At 45.9% G+C, this 22,985-nt stretch overlaps 1 protein-coding gene across 1 annotated transcript; it reads left to right on the plus strand.

The window, feature by feature from the left end:
- Positions 1 to 308: 308 nt before the first annotated feature.
- On the plus strand, positions 309 to 2,414 carry LOC147110901 (uncharacterized). Its single transcript, XM_086001295.1, has 2 exons — positions 309 to 1,121; positions 1,234 to 2,414. The coding sequence occupies exons 1-2, from the start codon at positions 1,016 to 1,018 to the stop codon at positions 2,058 to 2,060; spliced, it is 933 nt and encodes a 310-aa protein (XP_085857421.1). The 5' UTR covers positions 309 to 1,015; the 3' UTR covers positions 2,061 to 2,414.
- Positions 2,415 to 22,985: the final 20,571 nt, after the last annotated feature.

Raw genomic sequence — 22,985 nt, forward strand, 5'->3', positions numbered from 1 at the left:
CTTACCCGGCGTGCCGGCCGTTGTGCTCGCGGGGCGCGTGGAATTCCTTTTTTCTGATGATTACTCCCGGGTAGCGTCTGACATCACGCCGCCAGGAGTGCAGCCAGCGCGAAGCCTCGAGCGCGGAGTGTAAGTGAGACATGCCCCGTGAGGTCGCATTACCATAGGACACGCCCCCAATCTTTCTCAGCAGCTGGAGACGCTTCGTACATACAGAGCAGCATTGTAAGTAGGTTCTTTGTATTTTTATGAATGTTTTGGTAACTTTTTTAAACTTTTAAATACGTTTACATGATTTTGAGGACTCTGAAATCGTTTTAAAGAGATTTGAAGCTATTTAAACAGTTTTGAAAGCCTTGAAAGCATTCTTTTCATTCATTTAATTTAATTAGCAGAGTGAAATGGCTGGAATGAGCACAATTCACGTGATTAAAACTCAAAACTTCACTGAAGATGATCTCAGCAATCTCCTCAACGAGGTGGAGGTGAAGCGCCTGCACATCATTGGGAATGAGCATTCCAGGGCGCCGCGAAAAGGTCAGATGATAGCCTGGGCAACTTCCGACCAAGCTATCAGCGCGACCTCCACCATTCCACGTACAGCGGAACAATGCCGCAAGAAATTCAGTGACTTGTTGCGATCTGTCAAGGTTTGTACAGTTATTACAAAAGTGTAAAGTAACATTGCTTAGAATTTAAGTTAACTAGATTTAAAAATGTTTTCAATGCATGTACTTTAGTCAAGTGACTTCTTGGTCAAGTCACCTGAGGTAGCAATAAAACTTTATGGCTTTGGGGCCAGCTCAGGGTTATCTATTGTTCTCTTATCTTGATTCCAGTGCTTTGAGCTGTAAAACTTCAATCAGAGATTTAAAGAAACACCCAACCCAGTCTCCAAAGCCTTTGCAGTCCCTGTCAGAAATGCTGCTGTGTGCTTCTCTTTTTTCTGTTGTCATTTCAGAGTAAAAATGCTCACAACACCAGGGAACTTGCACTCACAGGCGGTGGTGTTGCCATGCTGAGGGTTTTCACCAAACATGAGAAATGGATCCAGCAGCTGTTCGGATTTACTAGCAATCGCCCCGCGGATGCTTCTCAATCAGACATTGTTGCACCTGAACGTGAGTTGGGCTGGCCAGCTATATGTTAAAGAAGGTTAGGTGTGTGTTGAATATCTGTGATGTGGCACATCATGCTTAACCTTTGCAAATGTTTTCTGTTTCCTTCCCACAGATGGACAGAATACCTCTCACACACGGGATGAGCAGTGCGTGGAGTCAGCGGCCGCAGAGGGCATTGGGGAAGGTGTTTCCGATGCAGTGACAGCAGTTACTGAGGTGGTTGAGGAACAGGAGGAACTTGTCCTACGTCAGCAAGTGCAGCAGGAGTGTATGGACCCTGTGTTGCTGCCCAGTATCTCACCATCTCCTGGCCCCTGTGGCTCTGTGCGAGTCACTGCTGACTGTAGCTCCACAGACAGACACCATATTGACACTTCAGCGCAGGTGGGAGGAACAGAAAGACATTCAGTAGAACAGCACCTACAAGCTGAGGAGCAACATATTGCAAGTTTCAGTCAATTGCTGAGTTCTCTTACTGAGAAGGATGTTGACTCTAGAGACTCTATCAGGCATGGAATCGATAATCTTGGCATTACACTAAATCAGATAGCATTGCAGTTGGTGTCGCTTAATGAGAATTCACTTAATCAGGTAGCATCGCAGTTGGCGGTGCTTAATGAGAATTCACTTAATCAGGTAACATTGCAGTTGGCGGCGCTTAATGAGAATATCGTTACACTACTTCATTCGCATGAACCTATAACTTCTGCCATTGCTCTGACTCCAGCAGAAGCGCCCTTATCAGCTCACAGTGCAGAGCCAGTGTGGTCCCAGGAGCCAGCAGGTGCACCAGTCATGATGCAGGGAAACGTAGACTTGCATCAGCAACAACCCTGTCATGAGGCAACTGCTGAAGAGCAGGAGACGTCACACAGGGGCCTTGCAAGTAGCTCCGGAGGGCTCCAGTCACGGGGAGGGAGAAGGCGCAGGAAACGTTAGGGTGTCACTTTTAGCTCACTGCGCCTCCTTCAACCCTCAGTCACAGAAGCGAGTGGCCAAATCGTTCAATTGTTTAATTAATAATTTTATTGAAATGTTAAATGTTTTCTTTGAATTTTAAATTCAAATGTTTATTTTTGACTGAAAGGATATGTAACCTTTTCGTTTAAGCAATACATCCACTAGTCAATGTGAAAAGAAATTCAACTTTTATTGGAGAACATTTTTTTTGACAACTGTTATGAAAGTAGAAAATAGGTAGTTTCCACCTTGAATGTCTGTATTGCAGTAAGAAACAAAAATGAATTACTGTAAAATGTTTACAATTTTTTTCCCAACATTTATCAGTTTGCACATGTTTGAAAACTTGAAATTAGGTAGTTAACATCTTCAATTTTTTAATTACACTAAGAAACCAAAAAAAGTGACTTAAAACTGTTTACACAGTGATTTCCAAACTGTTAACGTTTGCATATTTTTCAGTAGCAGAAAAGAGGTGGTTAACATCCTCAATGTCTTACTTGCACTAAGAAAGAAAGACAAGTAAATAGAAACTGTTTACAAATTTTTTTCTTAACTGTTCCTGTTCACAAATGTTTTAAAAGTAGAGAAGCGCTACTTAAAATTTACAAGTTATAAACTTTATACAGCGAAACTGAAGCTGAAAACTGTTTGATGATGCAATAAATGGTCACTGCTTCACTTTAATATGTCTGCTCCTGTCTTTGCCTTGCGGGGGGAGGGGTAGGTACAAGGCGACACTACCTCGTGAAGGTGTTGGCTACCAGCAGTTCCCGAGCAGCCTTATTTTCGGCGGCACTTGGCTCCTGCCCATGAGGCCTGTCAACATGCACATTGCCATCGCCTTCATCCTCCATTTCAGCAGGGAGCTGTTCTGTAGTGTTAAGGGTCAGTCCTTCTTGCAGGGCAAGGTTGTGCAAAGCACAACAGGCCATCACAATCCTTGCCACTTTCTGGTGAGAGTACTGCAAGGTCCCCCCTGACCTATCCAGGCACCGGAATCGTGATTTCAGAACTCCTATTGTCCTCTCCACCACTTGACGTGTTGACACGTGTGCCTGGTTGTATCTCTCCTGAGACTGATTAGTGGTCTTGCGGTAGGGGGTCATCAGCCATGGTCTTAGCGGGTAGCCCTTGTCGCCCAATATCCATGCGGATCCTGTAGGCAATTTGCTGAGAGCATTATACAATTTAGAGTTACGGAGGACGAAGGAGTCATGATTACGTCCCTGGTGCCCTGCATTCACGTTTAGGATTCTGAGGTGCGCATCACATAATATCATTACATTCAATGAATGATACCCCTTCCTGTTTATGTATGTCACAGGTACATCCATTGGTGCCTTCAATGCAATATGGGTTCCATCGACGGCCCCAATCACTTTGGGGAATCCAGCAATGCGATGAAATGCTAAGGCCATCTCCTTTTGATGTCGAGTGGACAAGTCATACTTAATTAAATCTGAAAGCCTACGGCAAATGGCTTCTGTGACCTGGTGAATGCAGACCCTCGCAGCATTCTTGGAGATGTTGCTTATGTCACCGGAGCCTGCTTGAAATGACCCACTTGCAAAGAAGTTCAATGCTGTGGTTACCTTCATGTTCACTGACAAGGCAGTGCGGGTCTTCGAGCGTGGTTTCAGGTCCGCCTTCAACATGTCACATAGTCGGCCGATTGCCTCTTTACTGAAGCGCAGCCTCCTCACACACAACTCCTCCGACAGCATCTCAAATGATCGCCTCTCCCTGTACACTCTGTGGGGTGGGTAGTTGTTCCTTCTGATCAGGAGACGGTTATGGTTCCTCACTCTTCTACGTTGTTCCCTGGCGTTCCGATTTCTTTGAAGCAAATCCACACACAGCATCACGGCAACATTTCTATAAGAGGGCATGTTTCTCGCTCACAGGACTCCTCTTTACACAGACGTACTTGTAAGGAAGAAATGGAAATAGTTGTTACAGTTATTTTAATAAACTGAGTGGCTATAAAATCAACTCGGCCTATGGCAGGAAACATGCTTTAACGGCTTGGGAACATGTCATACCCGCCTGATGAATATCACAGGCCGAGATCATTTTCCAACAACTTACATTTTCAGAAAGTCATCATTACATACATACATTCATCCACATACTGAAAGGAATACATACAGAAATGCACATCCTTCAAGGAATTTTTACAGACATACATACATTCATACATACATACTTACTAAAAAGAAGATATATTACTGATGAGACGTTTATTTTTTAAACATCTTATTCATTTTTAAACAGTCATTTTCACATTTAATAAAGCAATCACATTCAATTAGGCCTTGCACACAGCTACAATTGATCCTTATACCTACACTACTCAAAACCCGTTTTTAAAAAAAATAATAAAGTTGGAAACTTACATCAGACTTTCTTACAATAAATTCCCTCCCTTTCACAACTAAAAATTTGCCGTTCAGAACCAGCACTGCTGAAGCAATTCTTCACCCTCAGTGTTACGGAGCTGCTGGCCGGCTTTACTCCTCCTTTTCAAATGTGTAAATTGTGGGGACTTACCCTCACTCAAACCATTCATGAAAACTCTGAATTTCAGTGCGCACGCGCTGTCTGAAACGTTGCACGCATTCTGCCTCTTAACCCCTTGGTTCAGAGGAAAGGAAATGCCGGTTTTCCGCGCATGCGCTGTGCATGCTGAAAACCGGCACTTCCATCGGGCCCACGCGTGAGTACCCCATCCGTACTCACGCGTTGGGACCCGAATTACTGGGTCAATATCTATACGGATTCACGCTATGCTTTTGGAGTCACTCACGACTTTGGTCAGTTATGGCAGAAAAGAGGATTTCTTACTGCCGCTGGTAAACCTTGTAGGGTTCTCAAAATTCCCACATCTCCCGAGTTATTAATAAGGGACCTGGAAGGACAAGTTATTAATAAGGGAACCCTGAAGGAAATGGCTTTTGGACTTTATGGCAAAACTGCAATGTTACAGTGGGACCCAGCAGGCAGGATGTCAAGTTCAAAAGGGCTTAAAACTTGACATGCCTGGGCCTGTGGGAGACAGCTTTGATTTGTTATTTCAAAACCAGACAACTGGAGGAGACAGAACATGCATTCTTCCCTTTAAAACAAATCAACTCAGGAAAAGACTTAATCTTGCACAAACCTAAAGCCCATCAAAACTCTGCATAAATAATCGCTTACAGTTCGAACTAGCTACCAAGCCAGGAAGATACCGATTAACCTTATGCATGACAAACACCCAAGACATTAAAGGCCATTTAGCAACGAGACAACCGCCCCAAAACCAGTTAAGGTGAATGGCTATAATCACCTTAACGAGCCCGCCAAAAATCGGACAAAGAACTAACCCTGATTTGGCGCGCAGATAACAAACTCAAAAATAGTATAACTGTAGGCCCACCGGTAACCAAGAACACCACCACGACAACGACACCACCCTGCATCTTCATTCAGAAGCCAACAGGAAGGCTCATGGAACACCATGGCGAGGGGACTCGGTGGGGCAGGCTCGACCGAAGACAACAAGGCCGCAACCGCAGCCCGACACGAGGACCGACCACGAGCACCGCGGTAACAAAGGGCCGGGTAAACCATACCTTCAGATCATTACCACTACACAGGTAATAATCTAGGCCACCGCGACCGAGCCGACACTGAAGACCGCCAACCGAACCCCAACCGCAACAAAACTCGACAACCAGACCACCACCAGAAGAACAAAACCCGAAGTTTTCCACTCTACAAGCTAAGGTACCCAACAAAGACTTTACTCTCCCTATTTCTAACTAAGAAAAGTGGGTACTTACCAGACAAATCCACAACCATGCCCAAACCGCATCAGCGGACTCCACCCAACTGAAGAACCTTCGCAGATTCTAAGACTAGTACCACGTGGAGACGGCAGGCCCCAAAGAGTGAACCCCAAAAATGCAACCGGCTTAACTGACAGGATTTGAACTGTCAAGAAACCCCTATTGGTGAGCATGATCCCTGGCGCTTTTTAGTACAATTTAGTTAGATATTGGGTGTGGGACAAGGGTTGTTGTGCCGTGTGTTCCCCATTCCTAATTAAGTGTACTCTTGAATGTCTGTAACTACTCCAGTAATCTAAGTGTATAATTTTATTGTGACTCTAATAAAACACAGTTTTCTTGCACCAAACCAGTTGTCTACTCCAATTCTGTATCGCAGCCTGTACCTAAGTCCAGAGTCTAGAACCAAAGGGGTGTGGGAGCGATTCGAACCGATCAAAACAGTCAGAGGCAAAGCTGACTCAACACACCACCCCCTACACCTATCCAAAATGGGAAAGAGGTCCAAGACTTACTCGAAGCCATACAATTACCCCAGGAAGTATCCATCTTGGAAGTGTAAGGCCCATACGAAGGAAAATACCACAGAAGCGCAAGGAAATGCCCTAGCCGACCAGGCAGCCAAAGAAGCCGCCTCACAATGTGCTTCCCCGGGAGAACCAACACAGATGTGCAGACTGGAAGCACTCAATCTGACACGAGACCTACAGACAATGCAAGGCGAGTGCTCTCGAGAGGAAAAATGGACATGGATTGAGGCAGGGATTAAGCTATGTGAAGACGGTATCTGGAGGCAAAGAGATACCGACAAGCCAGTCGTGCCACAGGCGCTGATGCCCTTTTTAGCCCAACAGATCTACTCATGAGGGCACTTGGCTCCACAACAGATGACGGCACGGTTCCAGAAAAGCTGGTGGGGTCGGGGATTCAAAAAACACGCCCAGCTGGTAGCAGACCGCTGTGTGGTCTGTCAGAAAAATAATCCCGGACCCATCACGGTAATGCCCCAACTGAGGCCCCCTGCCCCTGCCGGACCATTCCAGCAATTGCAGGTCGACTATATATCTCTCCCTCCATGTCAAGGATACACCAACATTCTTGTCGTTATCGACAGATTCTCCAGATGGGTAGAGGCCACCCCAGCCTGAAGAGCCATGGCCAATCACACTGCCAAGGTCTTGTGTAAGGATTACATTCCCCGATGAGGAGTCCCGACCAGCATTGACTCCAACCAGGGAACCCACTTCACAGGTGCTGTCTGCCAAGAAGTCTGTAGGTTACTAAACATTACATGGGAATTACACTGTCCGCATCACCCACAATCATCAGGGCAAGTGGAGCGAATGAATCGAACTCTGAAACAACAACTTGCCAAATATCACCAGGAAGGAACACCATGGCCCCAGGCACTACCAATAGTCCTGCGCAGTATTAGGGCAACCCCAAATAGAACTACGGGTCTGAGTCCATTTGAAATTATAACAAGGAGACCCATGTCGCTGCCAGGAACCATTGTTTTACGAAAAGCTGATTGTCACTTGATGAGTGACGCTCTATTAGAATATTGTCAGAACCTAGCAAATGCTATTAGTTCTGCTTCCCGACAGGTATCGGCAGCTTGGGGCGATCCACCAGGAGGAGGACATGACATCGTCCCGGGAGTCTGGGTTTACGTGAAGAAAATACATAAGGAACCTTTGGGTCCGGCCTTAAAAGGGAAATTAAAGAAGCGTGCAATAAGGGCACAGCAGTCATCATGGGTGACTTTAATCTACATATAGATTGGGCTAACCAAATTAGTAACAATACTGTGGAGGAGGAATTCCTGGAGTGTTTACGGGATGGTTTCTTGGACCAATATGTCGAGGAACCAACCAGAGATCAGGTCATCTTAGACTGGGTATTATGTAACGAGAAAGGATTAATTAGCAATCTTGTTGTACGAGGCCCCTTGGGTCGGAGCGATCATAATATGATCGAATTCTTCATTAAGATGGAGAATGAAGTAGTTGACTCAGAGACAAGGGTCCTCAATTTAAATAAAGGAAACTACGATGGTCTGAGGAGCGAGTTGGGTAGGATTGATTGGGGAATGGCACTCAAAGGGTTGACAGTGGATAGGCAATGGCAAACATTCAAAGACCGAATGGATGAGCTACAGAATTTGTTCATCCCAGTTTGGCATAGAAATAAAACAAAAAAGGTGACTCAACCGTGGCTAACAAGGGTAATTAGGGATAGCATAAGATCCAAGGAGAGGACATATAAATTGGCTAGAAAAAGCAATAATCCTGAGGATTGGGAGCAGTTTAGGAGTCAACAAAGGAGGACAAAGGGATTAATTAAGAAAGGGAAAATAGAATATGAGAGTAAGCTTACAGGGAACATAAAAACTGACTGTAAAAGCTTTTATAGATATGTGAAGAGAAAAAGATTGGTGAAGTCAAGCGTAGGTCCCTTAGTCAGAATCAGGGGAATTTATAATGGGAAACAAGGAAATGGCAGACCAACTAAATACATACTTTGGTTCTGTCTTCACAAAGGAGGACACAAATAACTTCCCAGAGATGTCGGGGAACATAGGGTCTGATGAAAGGGAGGAACTGAAAGAAATCAGTATTTGTAGGGAAATGGTGTTAGGAAAATTGATGGGACTGAAGGCCGATAAATACCCAGGGCCTGATGGTCTACATCCCAGGGTACTTAAGGAAGGGGCCCTAGAGATAGTAGATGCATTGCTGGTCATCTTCCAGAACTCGATAGACTCTGGAACAGTACCCATGGATTGGAGGGTAGCTAATGTTACCCCACTATTCAAAAAAGGCGGTAGAGAAAAAGCGGGGAATTATAGACCGGTAAGCCTGACATCGGTAGTGGGGAAAATGCTAGAATCTATTATAAAAGATGTATTAGCAGAGCACTTGGTAAGCAGTGACAGGATCGGACAAAGTCAACATGGATTTAAAAAAGGTAAATCATGCTTGACTAATCTACTGGAATTTTTTGAGGATGTAACTGGTAAAATAGATAAGGGAGAACCAGTAGATGTGGTGTATTTGGACTTTCAGAAGGCTTTCGATAAGGTCCCACATAAGAGATTAGCGTGCAAAATTAAGGCACATGGGATTGGGGGCAAGGTATTGACTTGGATAGAGAACTGGTTGGCGGACAGAAAGCAAAGAGTTGGAATAAACGGGTCGTTTTCCGAGTGGCAGGCAGTGACTAGTGGGGTACCGCAAGGATTGGTCCTAGGACCCCAGCTGTTCACAATATATATTAATGATCTGGACGAGGGAATTGGATGTAATATCTCCAAATTTGCAGACGACACAAAGCTGGGTGGGAGGGTAAGCTGTGAGGAGGATGTCGTGAAACTTCAGTACGATTTGGACAGGTTGCGTGATTGGGCAGAAACATGGCAAATGCACTATAATGTGGATAAATGTGAGGTTATCCACTTTGGTGGCAAAAACAGGAAGGCAGATTATTATTTGAATGGCAACAGATTGGGAGAAGGGGAAGTGCAAAGAGACCTGGGTGTTATTGTGCACCAGTCGCTGAAGGTAAGCATGCAGGTGCAGCAGGCGGTTAAGAAGGCAAATGGTATGTTGGCCTTCGTAGCAAGAGGGTTCGAGTACAGGAGCAAGGATGTCTTGCTACAGTTGTACAGGGCCTTGGTGAGACCGCACCTTGAGTATTGTGTGCAGTTTTGGTCACCTTACCTGAGGAAGGACGTTCTTGCCATGGAGGGAGTGCAGCGAAGATTCACCAGGCTGATACCTGGGATGGCAGGAATGACGTATGAGGAGAGATTGTGTCAATTGGGCTTATACTCACTGGAGTTTAGAAGATTGAGAGGGGATCTCATCGAAACCTATAAAATTCTGTCAGGTCTGGACAGACTAGATGCAGGAAGGATGTTTATGATGGCCGGGGAGTCCAGAACCAGGGGTCATAGTCTAAGGATAAGGGGTAAGCCATTTAGGACTGAAATGAGGAGGAACTTCTTCACCCAGAGAGTGGTGAACCTGTGGAATTCTCTGCCACAGAGGGCAGTGGAGGCCAGTTCATTAAATATATTCAAGAAAGAGTTGGATATATTTCTTGAGGCTAAAGGGATCAAGGGATATGGGGAGAAGGCAGGGACAGGGTACTGAATTTGGATGATTAGCCATGATCTCATTGAATGGCGGAGCAGGCTCGAAGGGCCGAATGGCCTACTCCTGCTCCTATCTTCTATGTTTCTATGTTTCTGTGTGCCAAGTGGGAAGGACCCTACCAAGTGTTACTGACTGCCCAAGCAGCTGTTAAAGTCCAAGGGAAGAAGGCTTGGATCCACGCATCTCACGTTAAACGAGCACCCAGCGACTGAAACTTCAACCTGATGTAAGAACAATTACTATTTGCCAAAATGCTTAAATTTATTGTGATGTTGTCTGCATGTATCCTAGGCATCTGCCTACTTCTGACCAGCCAACCCCCTGCACCTCAGGGAACTAATCGAGTATCTAGGGAATTACATGTAAACACCTTCCTGTACATGTCATACACCTATGCCAAAGAAACGAACATCTCCAGTTGTTGGGTATGTGCACATGTGACCATCCACTCAAGGGGAGGCATCCCCTGGAGACCCATCCCCTTTAATGCGTCAGAATTAAGGGACTGGTACCTCTTCGGACCGGCAGACGGAACGCGCTTTCCAAACAATGTGACCAATAAGACCGAATTAAGGGAGGCAATGAGGGAAACCCGCAAAAACTTTGGCTCAGCAGGTTATCCTCAAAACCTTATTTATGGTAGGTACGGACTCAATTACAACCGGACCCAACAGCCCCCATTCTTGGTCCTTGTAGTGTATGTACCTTTAAGAGAGAACTACTTTTACAGCTCCTGTATACTGTAGTACCGGCCGTGACCACACCTGTATATAAGCCTTGAGCAGGCATCTGTACTGTTAGTCTTTAGACTACCCTCCTCCAGTAAACACCTGTTGATTGTTAATCTACAGCCTCCGTCTAGTTATTGAAGAACACCATACCTTAAGATTTACAGATTCAGCAGTGGCAACGAGGTCGATTCGAATCTACCTGCAACTCTGCATTTCCTTCCAAGGATTCGCTCCGGGAGGGCGGTGGAAGAAAGTCGAGGCCAGAAGCATGGGCGTCGACCACGAGCAACCGCCCAGTCATCCGGCAGAGAGAGTGAACATCGCAGGGGAGGCTGTTGAGAGCTGGGCTTGGTTCTCCAGCCACGACGATCCAGCAACAGACTGGCAACTGGTACAGCGCAGACCCTTCCCGGACAGTGGCGGCTGGAGCCGACCGACGGCACAGAAAAGGCCGAGCAGCGTCGACGGGGTAAGAGAGAGGGTAGAGCGCACAGGGCGCAGCCGGGGGTGGAAGACCGAGCGGCGTCGATGGAAAACAAAAAGAGAGAGAGGGTAAAGCACAGCCGGGGTTCAGGACCGAGCGGCTGCAATGAGAGGCGCACAGGAGAACGCGCAGAGCGCAGCCAGGGCTCAAGGGCGGAGCAGCGTCCGCGGGGAAAGAAAGGGAGCGCGGGAGACGCCATTTGAGCTGCGGAGAAGAAGGGAGAGAGCGCCATTTGAGCCGCGGAGAAGAAGGGAGAGCGCGGGAGACGCCATTTTTGAAGCCGCAGCGGAGAAGAAGGGCGAGCGCGGGAAGAAAGGAAAGCGCGGGAGACGCCATTTTGAGCCAGCGGAGAAGAAGGGAGAGCGCGGCAAGAAAGGAATGCACGGGAGACGCCATTTTGAGCCAGCGGAGAAGAAGGGAGAGCGCGGGAGATGCCATTTTAGAAAGTCTAACCACACCCAGGGATGCCGAAGAGTGGCAGTGTCACTGCGTTCGACAATGAAGTCAAAGATTGGGCGACATATGTGGAACGCATTGAGGTGTACTGCAAGGCGAATGAAGTGCCAGATGCCAGGAAAGCACTGGTTTTGTTGAATTCCATGGGTGCAAAAACGTATGGCTCACTGCGAAACCTATATCCCCAGAGAAGCCAGTGGATAAGGATTTCAAAAGCATAGTGGGAATCCTACAGGACCACTTAAACCCCACACCGCTGCTGATAGCAGAAAGATTTAAGTTCCACAAAAGGAACCAGCAGAAAGATGAAAGTAATGCTGAGTATTTAACGGAACTGCGCAAGCCATCGAAACACTGCCAGTTTGGAATGGGACTAGCAGATACGTTAAGGGACAAGTTTGTGTGTGGGCTTCAAAGTGAAGGAAACCAGAATCGGCTTCTATCAGAAAAGGATCTTACGCTGGACAAGGCTTTCAGCATGGCAGTATCACACGAAGCAGCCGCACGGGGCACTGCAGAGATACAACGGAGACCGCAGGAATATGGCACCAATGAAATGTCATATGGAGCAGGGAAGTGTTATCGCTGCGGCAGAACAACACACGACCAGAAGGATTGTTGGTTCAAAGACCAAGTGTGCAGACAGTGTGGAAAAGCAGGACACATAGCAAGAGTCTGCAGGTCAGGGAAGAAAACCAGCAGCAAGAAATCTCCACAGGAGAAGTACAAAAAGGTACATAAGCTGATGGACAGTAGTTCAGATGAACAGGAAAGTGATACAGACTCCAGAAGCAAGGGGCTGGGTTGTCTGAAACTACATAATGTAATCAAAATGGAGGATCACCAGACTATCTGGGTCACGCTCAAGATAGACGGAGTCCAAGTGAAAATGGAATTGGACACAGGATCAGCCCTAACAGTCATAAACCAAAGGGACTACAAGTGGCTATTCTCACATATACCCTTGAAAGCTACAGAGATTGTCTTGAAGACGTACACGGGGCAAAAAGTCTACCCCAAAGGAAAAATAAGGGTGAACGTGATATACAAAGGCCAGGAAATACCAAAAATGGACCTATATGTATTGCCAGATGGAGGACCACCACTACTAGGACGTGAATGGATCCGGAAGATACAATTAGATTGGCATTCCATACAGGCACTGAAGGTTGAGGCCAAAAAGGATGACGACGTCACACCTGGACGACTTGTCAAAAATGCTAACTAATGCACAAGAAGTGTTCCAGGAGGGACTCAGAACACTAAAAGGCATAACAGCGAAGATTAAAATAGAGGAAAATGCAAGCCCAAAGTTTTTTACGGCCAGACCGGTGCCTTATGCGATCCGACCAGCCGTCGAAGCAGAGCTGGAAGGGTTGGAACGTTCAGGAGTACTGTCCAAAGTGGACTGGAGCGAGTGGGCTACACCCATCGTTCCTGTAATGAAGAGGTCGTTGAGTAATACACCTGGGGAACCAAAGAAGGTCCGCATCTGTGGGGATTTTTAAGGTGACAGTGAACCCAGTCCTTCACACGGTACAATATCCGCTTCCACGGATTGAAGATATTTTCGCCTCGCTATCTGGAGGGAAACGCTTCACTAAGATTGATCTGGCCCAGGCGTACCTGCAAATGGAGGTAGAAGAAGCCTCGAAACAATACCTCACGATCAACACTCATAAAGGTCTCTACCAATACAACCGGCTGGTGTTCGGGGTAGCATCGGCTCTGGCTATTTGGCAAAGGGCAATGGATCAAGTCCTGCAAGGGATTTCAGGGACCCAGTGTTATTTGGACGACATCCTGGTCACGGGCGAAAATGACAGTGATCACCTCGCCAACCTGGAGAAGGTGCTCACTAGATTAAAGGAATATGGGCTACGAGCTAATCGCCACAAGTGCGAGTTTTTCCAGAAGCAGATCTCGTATTGTGGCCACGTTATTGATGAAGAGGGGTTACATAAGTCCCCTGAAAAGATTGAGGCAGTAGTCAAGGCTCCAGCACCGGAAAATGTGTCACAACTGAGGTCGTTCCTCGGGCTGGTGAACTACTACCATAAGTTCTTACCAAATTTGTCTACAGTATTACACCCACTGAACACCCTACTGCAACAGGGGGTACCATGGAAGTGCAATGACGAATGTAAATGAGCTTTCCAGAAGTGCAAAGAATTGATCACATCAAAAGAGGTTTTGGCTCATTTCAACCCAGCACTACCAATTCGGTTGGCGTGTGATGCATCACCCTATGGTATTGGAGCAGTGCTGTCGCACAAATTCCCAGACGGGTTGGAGAGGCCAGTAGCCTTTGCGTCTCGGTCACTAACCTTAGCCGAGCGCAACTACGCCCAGATTGACAGGGAGGCCCTCAGCCTAGTATGGGGAGTAAAAAAATTCAACCACTATCTGCATGGGCAGAAGTTCACCTTGCTGACTGACCACCAACCACTTGTCTCCATCTTTAATCCAAAGAAGGGCGTTCCGGTGATGACTGCACAACGGCTACAAAGATGGTCCCTTTTTGTAGGGGCGAACCAATATGAAATAGAGTATAAGGGCACGAAACAGCATGGAAACGCTGATGGGCTATCACGCCTGCCACTGCCTACTGTGGAGGAAGCACCAGCAGTGGACCCTATCGAAATATTTTATTCGTCGATAATTGAACGCTTGCCAGTAACTAACGCGGATATAGAGGAGACCCGAAATGATCCGACACTGTCTCGGGTATATGATTTGACGGTGAAGGGATGGCCAACACATGGCGACTCACTGTTGCCAGCATTCTCATCCAGAAGAGAACAGCTATCAGTATGCCAGGGGACAGTGATGTGTGGATCCCGAGTGGTAATTCCACCCAAGTTAAGGGAGAGAGTGCTCAATGAGCTTCACGAAGGCCATCTGGGAGGGGTGAAAATGAAAAGCCTTGCTAGGGCTTATGTGTGGTGGCCGGGGATCGATCAACAAATCGAGGACCTAACAAAGAGCTGCTCAGGATGCCAGAAGGTCCAAAATGCACCACCACATGCCCCTCTACACCCATGGGAGTGGCCCTCCTCTCCATGGCAACGGGTGCATATTGATTTTGCTGGTCCATTCATGGACTCAATGTTCTTAATAGCAGTGGATGCGCACTCGAAATGGCCTGAGGTGATCAAAATGTCCTCCACCACTACAGAGAAAACGATTGCAGTCCTACGGACCATATTTGCCAGGAACGGTTTGCCAGAGCAGATTTGCTCTGATAACGGACCACAGTTTGTGTCCGAAGAGTTTCGGAAATTTATGAGAAGGAACGGGGTAAGGCATTACACATCTGCCCCGTATCATCCAGCCACAAATGGATTGGCTGAGAGGTTCGTACAAACCTTTAAAAAGGGAATAAGGGCCATGTGCGATGATGACATTCCACTACAGCATAAGGTGGACAATTTCCTGTTAGCCTACAGAAATGCGACACATGCAGTTACCAACCAGACCCCGGCCATGATGTTCATTAACCGAAGGCTGAGATCTCGTCTGGATTTGCTCAGACCAAATGTGCAAAGAAATGTTGAGGATAAGCAATTCCAGCACATCAATGAGAAGCCGACAAGGAGCTTCAATGTAGGACACTGATGAACTAACCGACGAAAGGGGGCCAGAATCGCCTCCGCACCAAGAACAAGACACTCAGGAAAGGCGCTATCCAGAAAGGATCAGGAAGCCGCCCCAAAGACTGAATCTATAAATGGACTATTTCAGTTAAATGTGCATGTTAAAGTGTTAACTGTTATTTGAATGTTATGGGTACTGTTAATCTAAAAGGGGAGGAATTGTAGTGTATGTACCTTTAAGAGAGAACTACTTTTACAGCTCCTGTATACTGTAGTACCGGCAGTGACCACAACTGTATATAAGCCTTGAGCAGGCATCTGTACTGTTAGTCTTTAGACTACCCTCCTCCAGTAAACACCTGTTGATTGTTAATCTACAGCCTCCGTCTAGTTATTGAAGAACACCATACCTTAAGATTTACGGGTTCAACAGTCCTAGCACCAACACCTCAGGGGTAGGAAGACCACTAGGGTTGGTATGTCTAATCAGAAACCAAACGGGAAGGCAAGAAGTGGGGCGCAGTAATTGCTCCCAGTATTTTAATTTAACTCAGGGCGCCAACGCCACCCTCCTGACATTTAGGAACCTTACGAGCGAGGGCAACTTCTCTGAGTGCTGGCTCGCTTCACCTCCTATAACGGTACTTACTTTATTTGCGGCCACAAGGCCTACCCCTGATTACCGCAATTTTGGACAGGATCTTGTTATTTGAGTTATGTCACACCCTATATCCGTCATTCGACCTCCCTGCCTGTACCGCCTCGTTGGCAGAGAATGAGACAGGCAATTACAGAAACGGAGAGATTCTTCGCTATCTTGGTTCCCTGGTATGGGACCGCTAAGTTGGCAAGGGAGTCCATTAACATGGCATCCATCCTGGAAAAGGTGGCTAATGATACCTCTGAAGCCCTAGTTAAGATAAATACTGAAATGGTAGCCATCCGCACAGTAGCCCTACAGAACAGAATGGACCTTGACTATATCCTGGTTGAAAAGGGAGGCACTTGTGCCCTAATCGGAGCCGAATGTTGCATCTACATCCCAGATAACTCCGAAGAGATCACTAACCTGGCGGGGCATATCCAAAAGGAGATAGAAAAACTTAAACAACCCCCATCCTCCACCTTGTGGAGTTGGGCAACTGGATGGCTGGGCTCGATAGGAACCTCAATGGTGCAAGGATTGGTTTTATTCTTTGCGATTATTGTGATATTGTATTGTCTGTTTATGTTGATTAAATGCTGTTGCAACCAGGCGGCTATAGTCGCCGCCCCGCAGAGGAGACCCTCAAAGCCCCTTCTTACATCGTACACGGGCATCCTATATTTAAGGACGTCCCCAGGTGCTAAACTTCGCTTGCTTGCCTTTTGTGATTCACTTTTGGGAGAATCAAAGGGCGGACTGATAGGGAATAAGCAAGCTGTAAAGCCATAAAAGGAGTTCCACCCTTCATCCAATCAGGACGCAACAGCGAGTAACTCGCTGTCATAAACTCCGGGGATAAAACGCTGATATAAAATGCTGCACACATGACAACTCAAAACGGCTGATGCCAAAGGCCAATTACAACGTAAGGTGGGTGTGCTCATTGGTGGGTGTGCTCATTAAATCAAGCTGTATCGAAATAGTAATTGTGATTATTGTAATGATATGTACTGCAATAAAGATCACCTGAATCTACTACCGGACTTCGAATCTCATTAAGAACTAAGAGATCTATCAGGAACCAATTACATACTTTGGTTGTCTTCACAAAGGAGGACACAAATAACCTCCCAGAGATGTCAGGAAACATAGGGTCTAATGAGAGGGAGGAACTGAATGAAATCAGTATTTGTAGGGAAATGGTGTTAGGGAAATTGACGGGATTGAAGGCCGATAAATCCCCAGGGCCTGATAATCTACATCCCAGGGTACTTAAGGAAGTGGCCCTAGAAATAGTAGATGCATTGCTGGTCATCTTCCAAAATTCTATAGACTCTGGAACAGTTCCCATGGATTGGAGGGTAGCTAATGTAACCCCACTATTCAAAAAAGGTGGTAGAGAGAAAACGAGGAATTATAGACCGGTACGCCTGACATCGGTAGTGGGGAAAATGCTAGAGTCCATTATAAAAGATGTAATAGCAGAGCACTTGGAAAACAGTGACAGGATCGGACAAAGTCAACATGGATTTACAATAGATAAATCATGCTTGACTTGTCTACTGGAATTTTTTGAGGATGTAACTGGTAGAATAGATAAGGGAGAACCAGTGGATGTGGTGTATTTGGACTTTCAGAAGGCTTTCGATAAGGTCCCGCATAAGAGATTAGCGTGCAAAGTTAAAGCACATGGGATTGGGGGTAAGGTACTGACTTGGATAGAGAACTGCTTGGCAGACAGGAAGCAAAGAGTTGGAATAAATGGGCCTTTTTCCAAGTGGCAGGCAGTGATTAGTGGGGTACCGCAGCGATCGGTGCTAGGACCCCAGCTATTCACAATATATATTCATGATCTAGATGAGGGAACTGGATTTAATACCTCCAAGTTTGCAGACGACACAAAGCTGGGTGGGCGTGCATGCTGTGAGGAGGATGCAGGGAAACTCCAGTATGATTTGGACAGGTTGGGTGATTGGGCAGATGCAGTATTAATGTGGATAAATGCAAGGTTATCCACTTTGGTGGCAAAAACAGGAAGACAGAGTATCTGAACGGCAATAGATTGGGAAAAGGGGAAGTGCAACGAGACCTGGGTGTCCTTGTGCACCAGTCGCTGAAGGTAAGCATGCAGGTGCAGCAGGCGGTTAAGAAGGCAAATGGTATGTTGGCCTTCATAGCGAGAGGATTCGAGTACAGGAGCAAGGATGTCTTGCTGCAGTTGTACAGGGCCTTGGTGAGACCACACCTTGAGTATTGTGTGCAGTTTTGGTCGCCTTACCTGAGGAAGGATGTTCTTGCCATGGAGAGAGTGCAGTGGAGATTCACCAGACTGATACCTGGGATGGTAGGAATGTAAGATTCTTAAAATTAACAGGTCCCACAAAACAAAGGATAACCCTATTAAGATGACTTTGGACCCTTGCTTAAAACTTCAGGAGTGATAAAAGGGCATGTTGGGCCTAACAAGGAGATTCAAGGTCAGAAACAGACTTGGCATTTGAAAAGGCTGTTGCAGAATTTGGGATCTACTTCTGCAGTAGACAGTTTGAGTATTCGAGATAGTCAAACTGTCTGGGGGAACTGTAAACGTCACTCAGCCCCTATCAAGAAATTTACATGCTAACAATAGACCCATGGAAATACAGCCTCACAGGACCCATCCAAAAACATGCATAAAACAAATCACTTCGCCAACCTACAAAGAATCTCAGGCCCCACAGGAAACTCAGTCTGAGGACAATTCACTTCAATTAAATAAGAGCTCAACAGCTCAGGACAACCATCCCAAAACCACTTCTCACATTTTTAAACAACTTCAACAGCGCAGGAAGCCATCCCGAAACCGCTTAAACATTTTTACACCACTCAATTTTAACGAGCCCACCAAAATCTAACAATAAACCTAAACTGATTTGGCGTGTAGATTAGCAGGCCTCAACTGGTATAATTGGAGGCCTGTCCCAGAAGTACTAGGTGTTCAAAGTGGTGTTCACAAGTTCAGGACAGTACAGTACAGTTCAGCAAGATGGGAGTTCGAAGAAGTACAGTTCGAGTTCACAAGTTCAGTTCTCAGGCACAGTACAGTTCAAGTTCAGAAAGGAATCGAAACAGTTCCAAGCTCAAGAAGAGCCATCGTCGAGTAACATCAAGATCAAGGAGCAAGCATCTCGAAGCAGTTCTCTCTTGAAGAAGTAGTAACACACCATCGGACACCTCGCGGCACCAAGGACCCCACGAAACAACCAACCGAATATTACCCTCAGCCAAGCGGGTACAGGAAACTTTGGTTTAACCGGAGGTTGTATGTCCAGAAACCTCGCTCTACCGGCAGAATTCACGTCCCGAAAACAGCGCCTCAGTAACCGGCAATGTTGCCGGTTCCGAGTCCGAGTCTCCAACGGTTGCCGAGTTCGTCAGTGGGGGTAGTTCTACAAACTGCCACTACTCGGCCTCTTGGCGCCAGCGGAACTCGGAACACCTCAGAAACCCTGCATCAGGAGTCTCACCCTCCCACGCTGCCGGTAGCCTCTTCTGATCCGCCATTTTTTGGGGTTCCAGTACAGTACTGTGTGTCTCCAACGCTGTTGCAACTCATTGGACTGCATTATGTAAATCCCAAAAGTTGATCCAACCAAAAGGAAGAGAGTGGTGTTAACTTTAAAACAGAAAATTGATATATGCAAACGACTAGAAATGGGAGCGAAGCGTATGCACATTATGAAAGAATTCAAAATCGGTTCGTCAACAATGTACGACATCAAAGCGCAGAAGGATAAGCTGCTCAAGTTTTATGCAAGCTCGCAGACATCCATGAGTGCAGAGAAACGGCGTACGCTTCGTAAGCCTAAGTTTGAAGAGCTGGATACCGTGCTTTGAGTGGTTTGCTCTGAAGCGTTCAGAGGGTGTTCCGATTTCCGGACCCATGCTAATTGAAAAAGCGAAGGATTTTTACGCAAAGATGGAGCTCACTGACAAGTGTGCTTTCTCTGATGGATGGCTATCGTGCTTCAAGGCACGGCATGGGATACGACGACTCGATGTTTGCGGGGAGAAGAAATCAGCTGACCACGACGCCGCAGAAGAATACTGCGATTATTTCAATTGGATTGTGCAGCAACATGATTTGTCGCCAGCACAGCTATACAATGCTGATGAAACTGGCTTATTTTGGAGGTTTTTGCCAGAATCAACACTTGCTGGGGCTAGTAGGCTAATGCTTCAGGTTACAAGAAAAATAAAGATTGTGTAACTGTGCTAACATGTGCAAATGCTACTGGATCACACCGGGTTAAACTTCTCGTCATTGGGAAGTATAAAAATCCCCGTGCATTTAAAAATGTGAGGCACTTACCTGTTGAGTACAAAGCTCAAGCAAATGCTTGGATGGATAAGGAAATCTTTTCAAATTGGTTCCATCATACTTTTGCTCCATCTGTGAGGGAACATTTCCGTAGAATAAGGAAACCTGAAGATAGCAAATTGTAGAGCCCATCCGCATGAATCCGAGTTGGTTTCTGGAAATATTTTCACCATTTATTTGCCACCAAATGTAACTTCTCTCATACAACCCATGGACCAGGGCGTTATCCAAAATCTCAAGTGTCATTACAAGACTTCCTACGTAGACTGATAAGCCAAGATGACAATACAGGTATTCAGGCATTTCAGAAGGAATACAATCTTAAAGATGCCATCTTTAATGTTGCATGTTCCTGGAAATTGGTGAAAGGTCACACTTTGAGACATGCCTGGTGCAAATTGTGGCCTTCTATAATGTTTGCTGAAGGTTCTTCTTCAGAGGAGAAATTTCGTGGGTTCAATCTTCATCCGCGGAAGACTGCAGTAATGGAAATGGCTGACATGGTGAAAGATGTAGGCCCAGCAAACCCTCTACATCACCTCAGTGAAAGTGATATTGAGCAGTGGGTTGATGCAGATAGAGAAGTTGCTGTTGTGCATTTGCTAAGTGATGATGAAATAATGGAGACTGTTTTGAATCCAAGGAAAGAAAAGGAAAGTGTGATGGAAAATGAAGATGATGAGATTTCTGAAGTGAAGAAGATTTCTTGGGCTAAAGCTGCAGGAGATCTTGCTTCATTCATCAAATTTGCTGAAAGCCGTTCTTGCTATTCTGCCCAAGAAGTTATGCAGCTCCATATCCTGCAGTCTACCTTTCTACAAAAAAGGCAAGAGTCCACTAAGCAAGCAGACATCCGGGACATGTTTAAGAAAGCTTCCAAAAGAGTTGGAGCAGTGGAAGTGCCTGAAGAATCTGTTGAAGTGCATGATCCTGATGACCCAGCTGGCATGGATATTCCTGATGAACCAGTTGGCTTGGAATAAGTGTACAGTCAACCACCGTACAGTACTTTATACTGTACTGTACAGTCGTTTAAGTTTTGGTGCACTGCACAGTCGTTTATAAGTTTTGTTTTACTGTTAAGTAATTAAAGAGTTATGGATTACCATCAACTGGCAGTACTGTACTTAATCAAGCATCTTTCACCATCCATTTAACACAACATTCTGTAGGTGAGTACCCAATTACTGTATATTGCACATTTCTTGATTTTTAAATTTTTCTTTGTTAAAAACAGCCTGGGTAGATAATCCACTCACCACTCTGGAACTTTTGATAGATCGGCAACACGCCGGTCCCGTCGGTGCCGGATATCACAAAGTTTCCTGTAATATTGAGCCACCATGACCAACGAAAAACCAACTCGGAAGAAACCGAAGATCCGCAAGTTTTTCCACTCTACAAACTATCCTGACTTATCCCTGGGTAAGATTTTATCCAAAAAGACTCTAAGCCCTATTGCTAACCAAAGGAAATTGGGTACTCACCTGATAAACCCAATACGCACCTTACCGCATCAGCGGACTCGCGAAGACTGACCAGATACGCAGGTGAAGTCCTCTACCGCATCCGGGGTACAGCAGGCCCCAACCAACACATCTAGCGAACCCCAAAATCGCGAACCAGCTCAACTGTCAAGGAGTCGTTTTGGTGAGCATTATCCCTAGTCCCTTTAGAGCCTAACTTAGCTAGTAAGGTGGGATTGGGAGGGGTGAGGTATTTGTCTGCTGTAATTTTCCCTCGAGTATGTCAAAGTGTTTACCCATTTTATTAGCGTGTTAAGATTATTGTGTTGTATTTTCTTTCTCAAATAAAATTCAAAGTTCTCGCACCAAAACCAGTTGTCTGCTGCAATTTTATCACAACCCCCAAATAAGTCCAAGGTCTAGAACCAAGGGAGTGGGAGCGATTCGAACCGCTCATAAGTCAGAGGTGCAGCTGACCCCAAACACCACCCCCTATAGGAATGACGTATGAAGAGAGATTGGGTCGATTAGGCTTATATTCGCTAGAGTTTAGAAGAATGAGAGGGGATCTCATTGAAACTTATAAAATTCTAACAGGATTAGACAGACTAGATGCAGAAAGGATGTTCCTGATGGCGGGGGAGTCCAGAACCAGGGGTCACAGTCTAAGGATAAGGGGTAAGCCATTTAGGACTGAGATGAGGAGGAATTTCTTCACCCAGAGAGCGGTGAACCTGTAGAATTCTCTACCACAGAAGGCAGTTGAGGCCAATTCATTAAATATATTCAAGGAGGAGTTAGATATATTTCTTAAGGCTAAAGGGATCAAGGGATATGGGGAGAAAGCAGGGACCGGGTACTGAATTTGGATGATCAGCCATGATCTCATTAAATGGCGGAGCAGGCTCGAGGGGCCGAATGGCCTACTCCTGCTCCTATCCTCTATGTTTCTATGAGAAGCAAGCAGAATCTATATGGTTAGAATTAAGGAACAATAGAGGAGCTATTATGCTACTTGATGTATACTATAGGCCACCAAATAGTGGGAAGGAGATAGAGGTGCAAATTTGCAGGCAATTAGAGAAAGATACAAGAACTTTAGAGTAGTGATAATGAGGTACTTCAATTATCCTACTTGAAAATAACAGTGTAAAGGGCAAAGCGGGGGAGGA

The sequence above is a fragment of the Somniosus microcephalus genome, chromosome 11 (genome assembly GCF_052327205.1).
Source record: "Somniosus microcephalus isolate GS21.2 chromosome 11, FLI_Smic_1.0, whole genome shotgun sequence".
NCBI classification, from domain to species: Eukaryota; Metazoa; Chordata; class Chondrichthyes; order Squaliformes; family Somniosidae; genus Somniosus; species Somniosus microcephalus.

Bases quoted from the DNA above. Each gene is read 5' to 3' on its own strand.
- LOC147110901 (XM_086001295.1), top strand. From the start codon at position 1,016: ATGCTGAGGGTTTTCACCAAACATGAGAAATGGATCCAGCAGCTGTTC. The intron at 1,122-1,233 runs GTGAGTTGGGCT...TCCTTCCCACAG, and splicing joins AGACATTGTTGCACCTGAAC to ATGGACAGAATACCTCTCAC.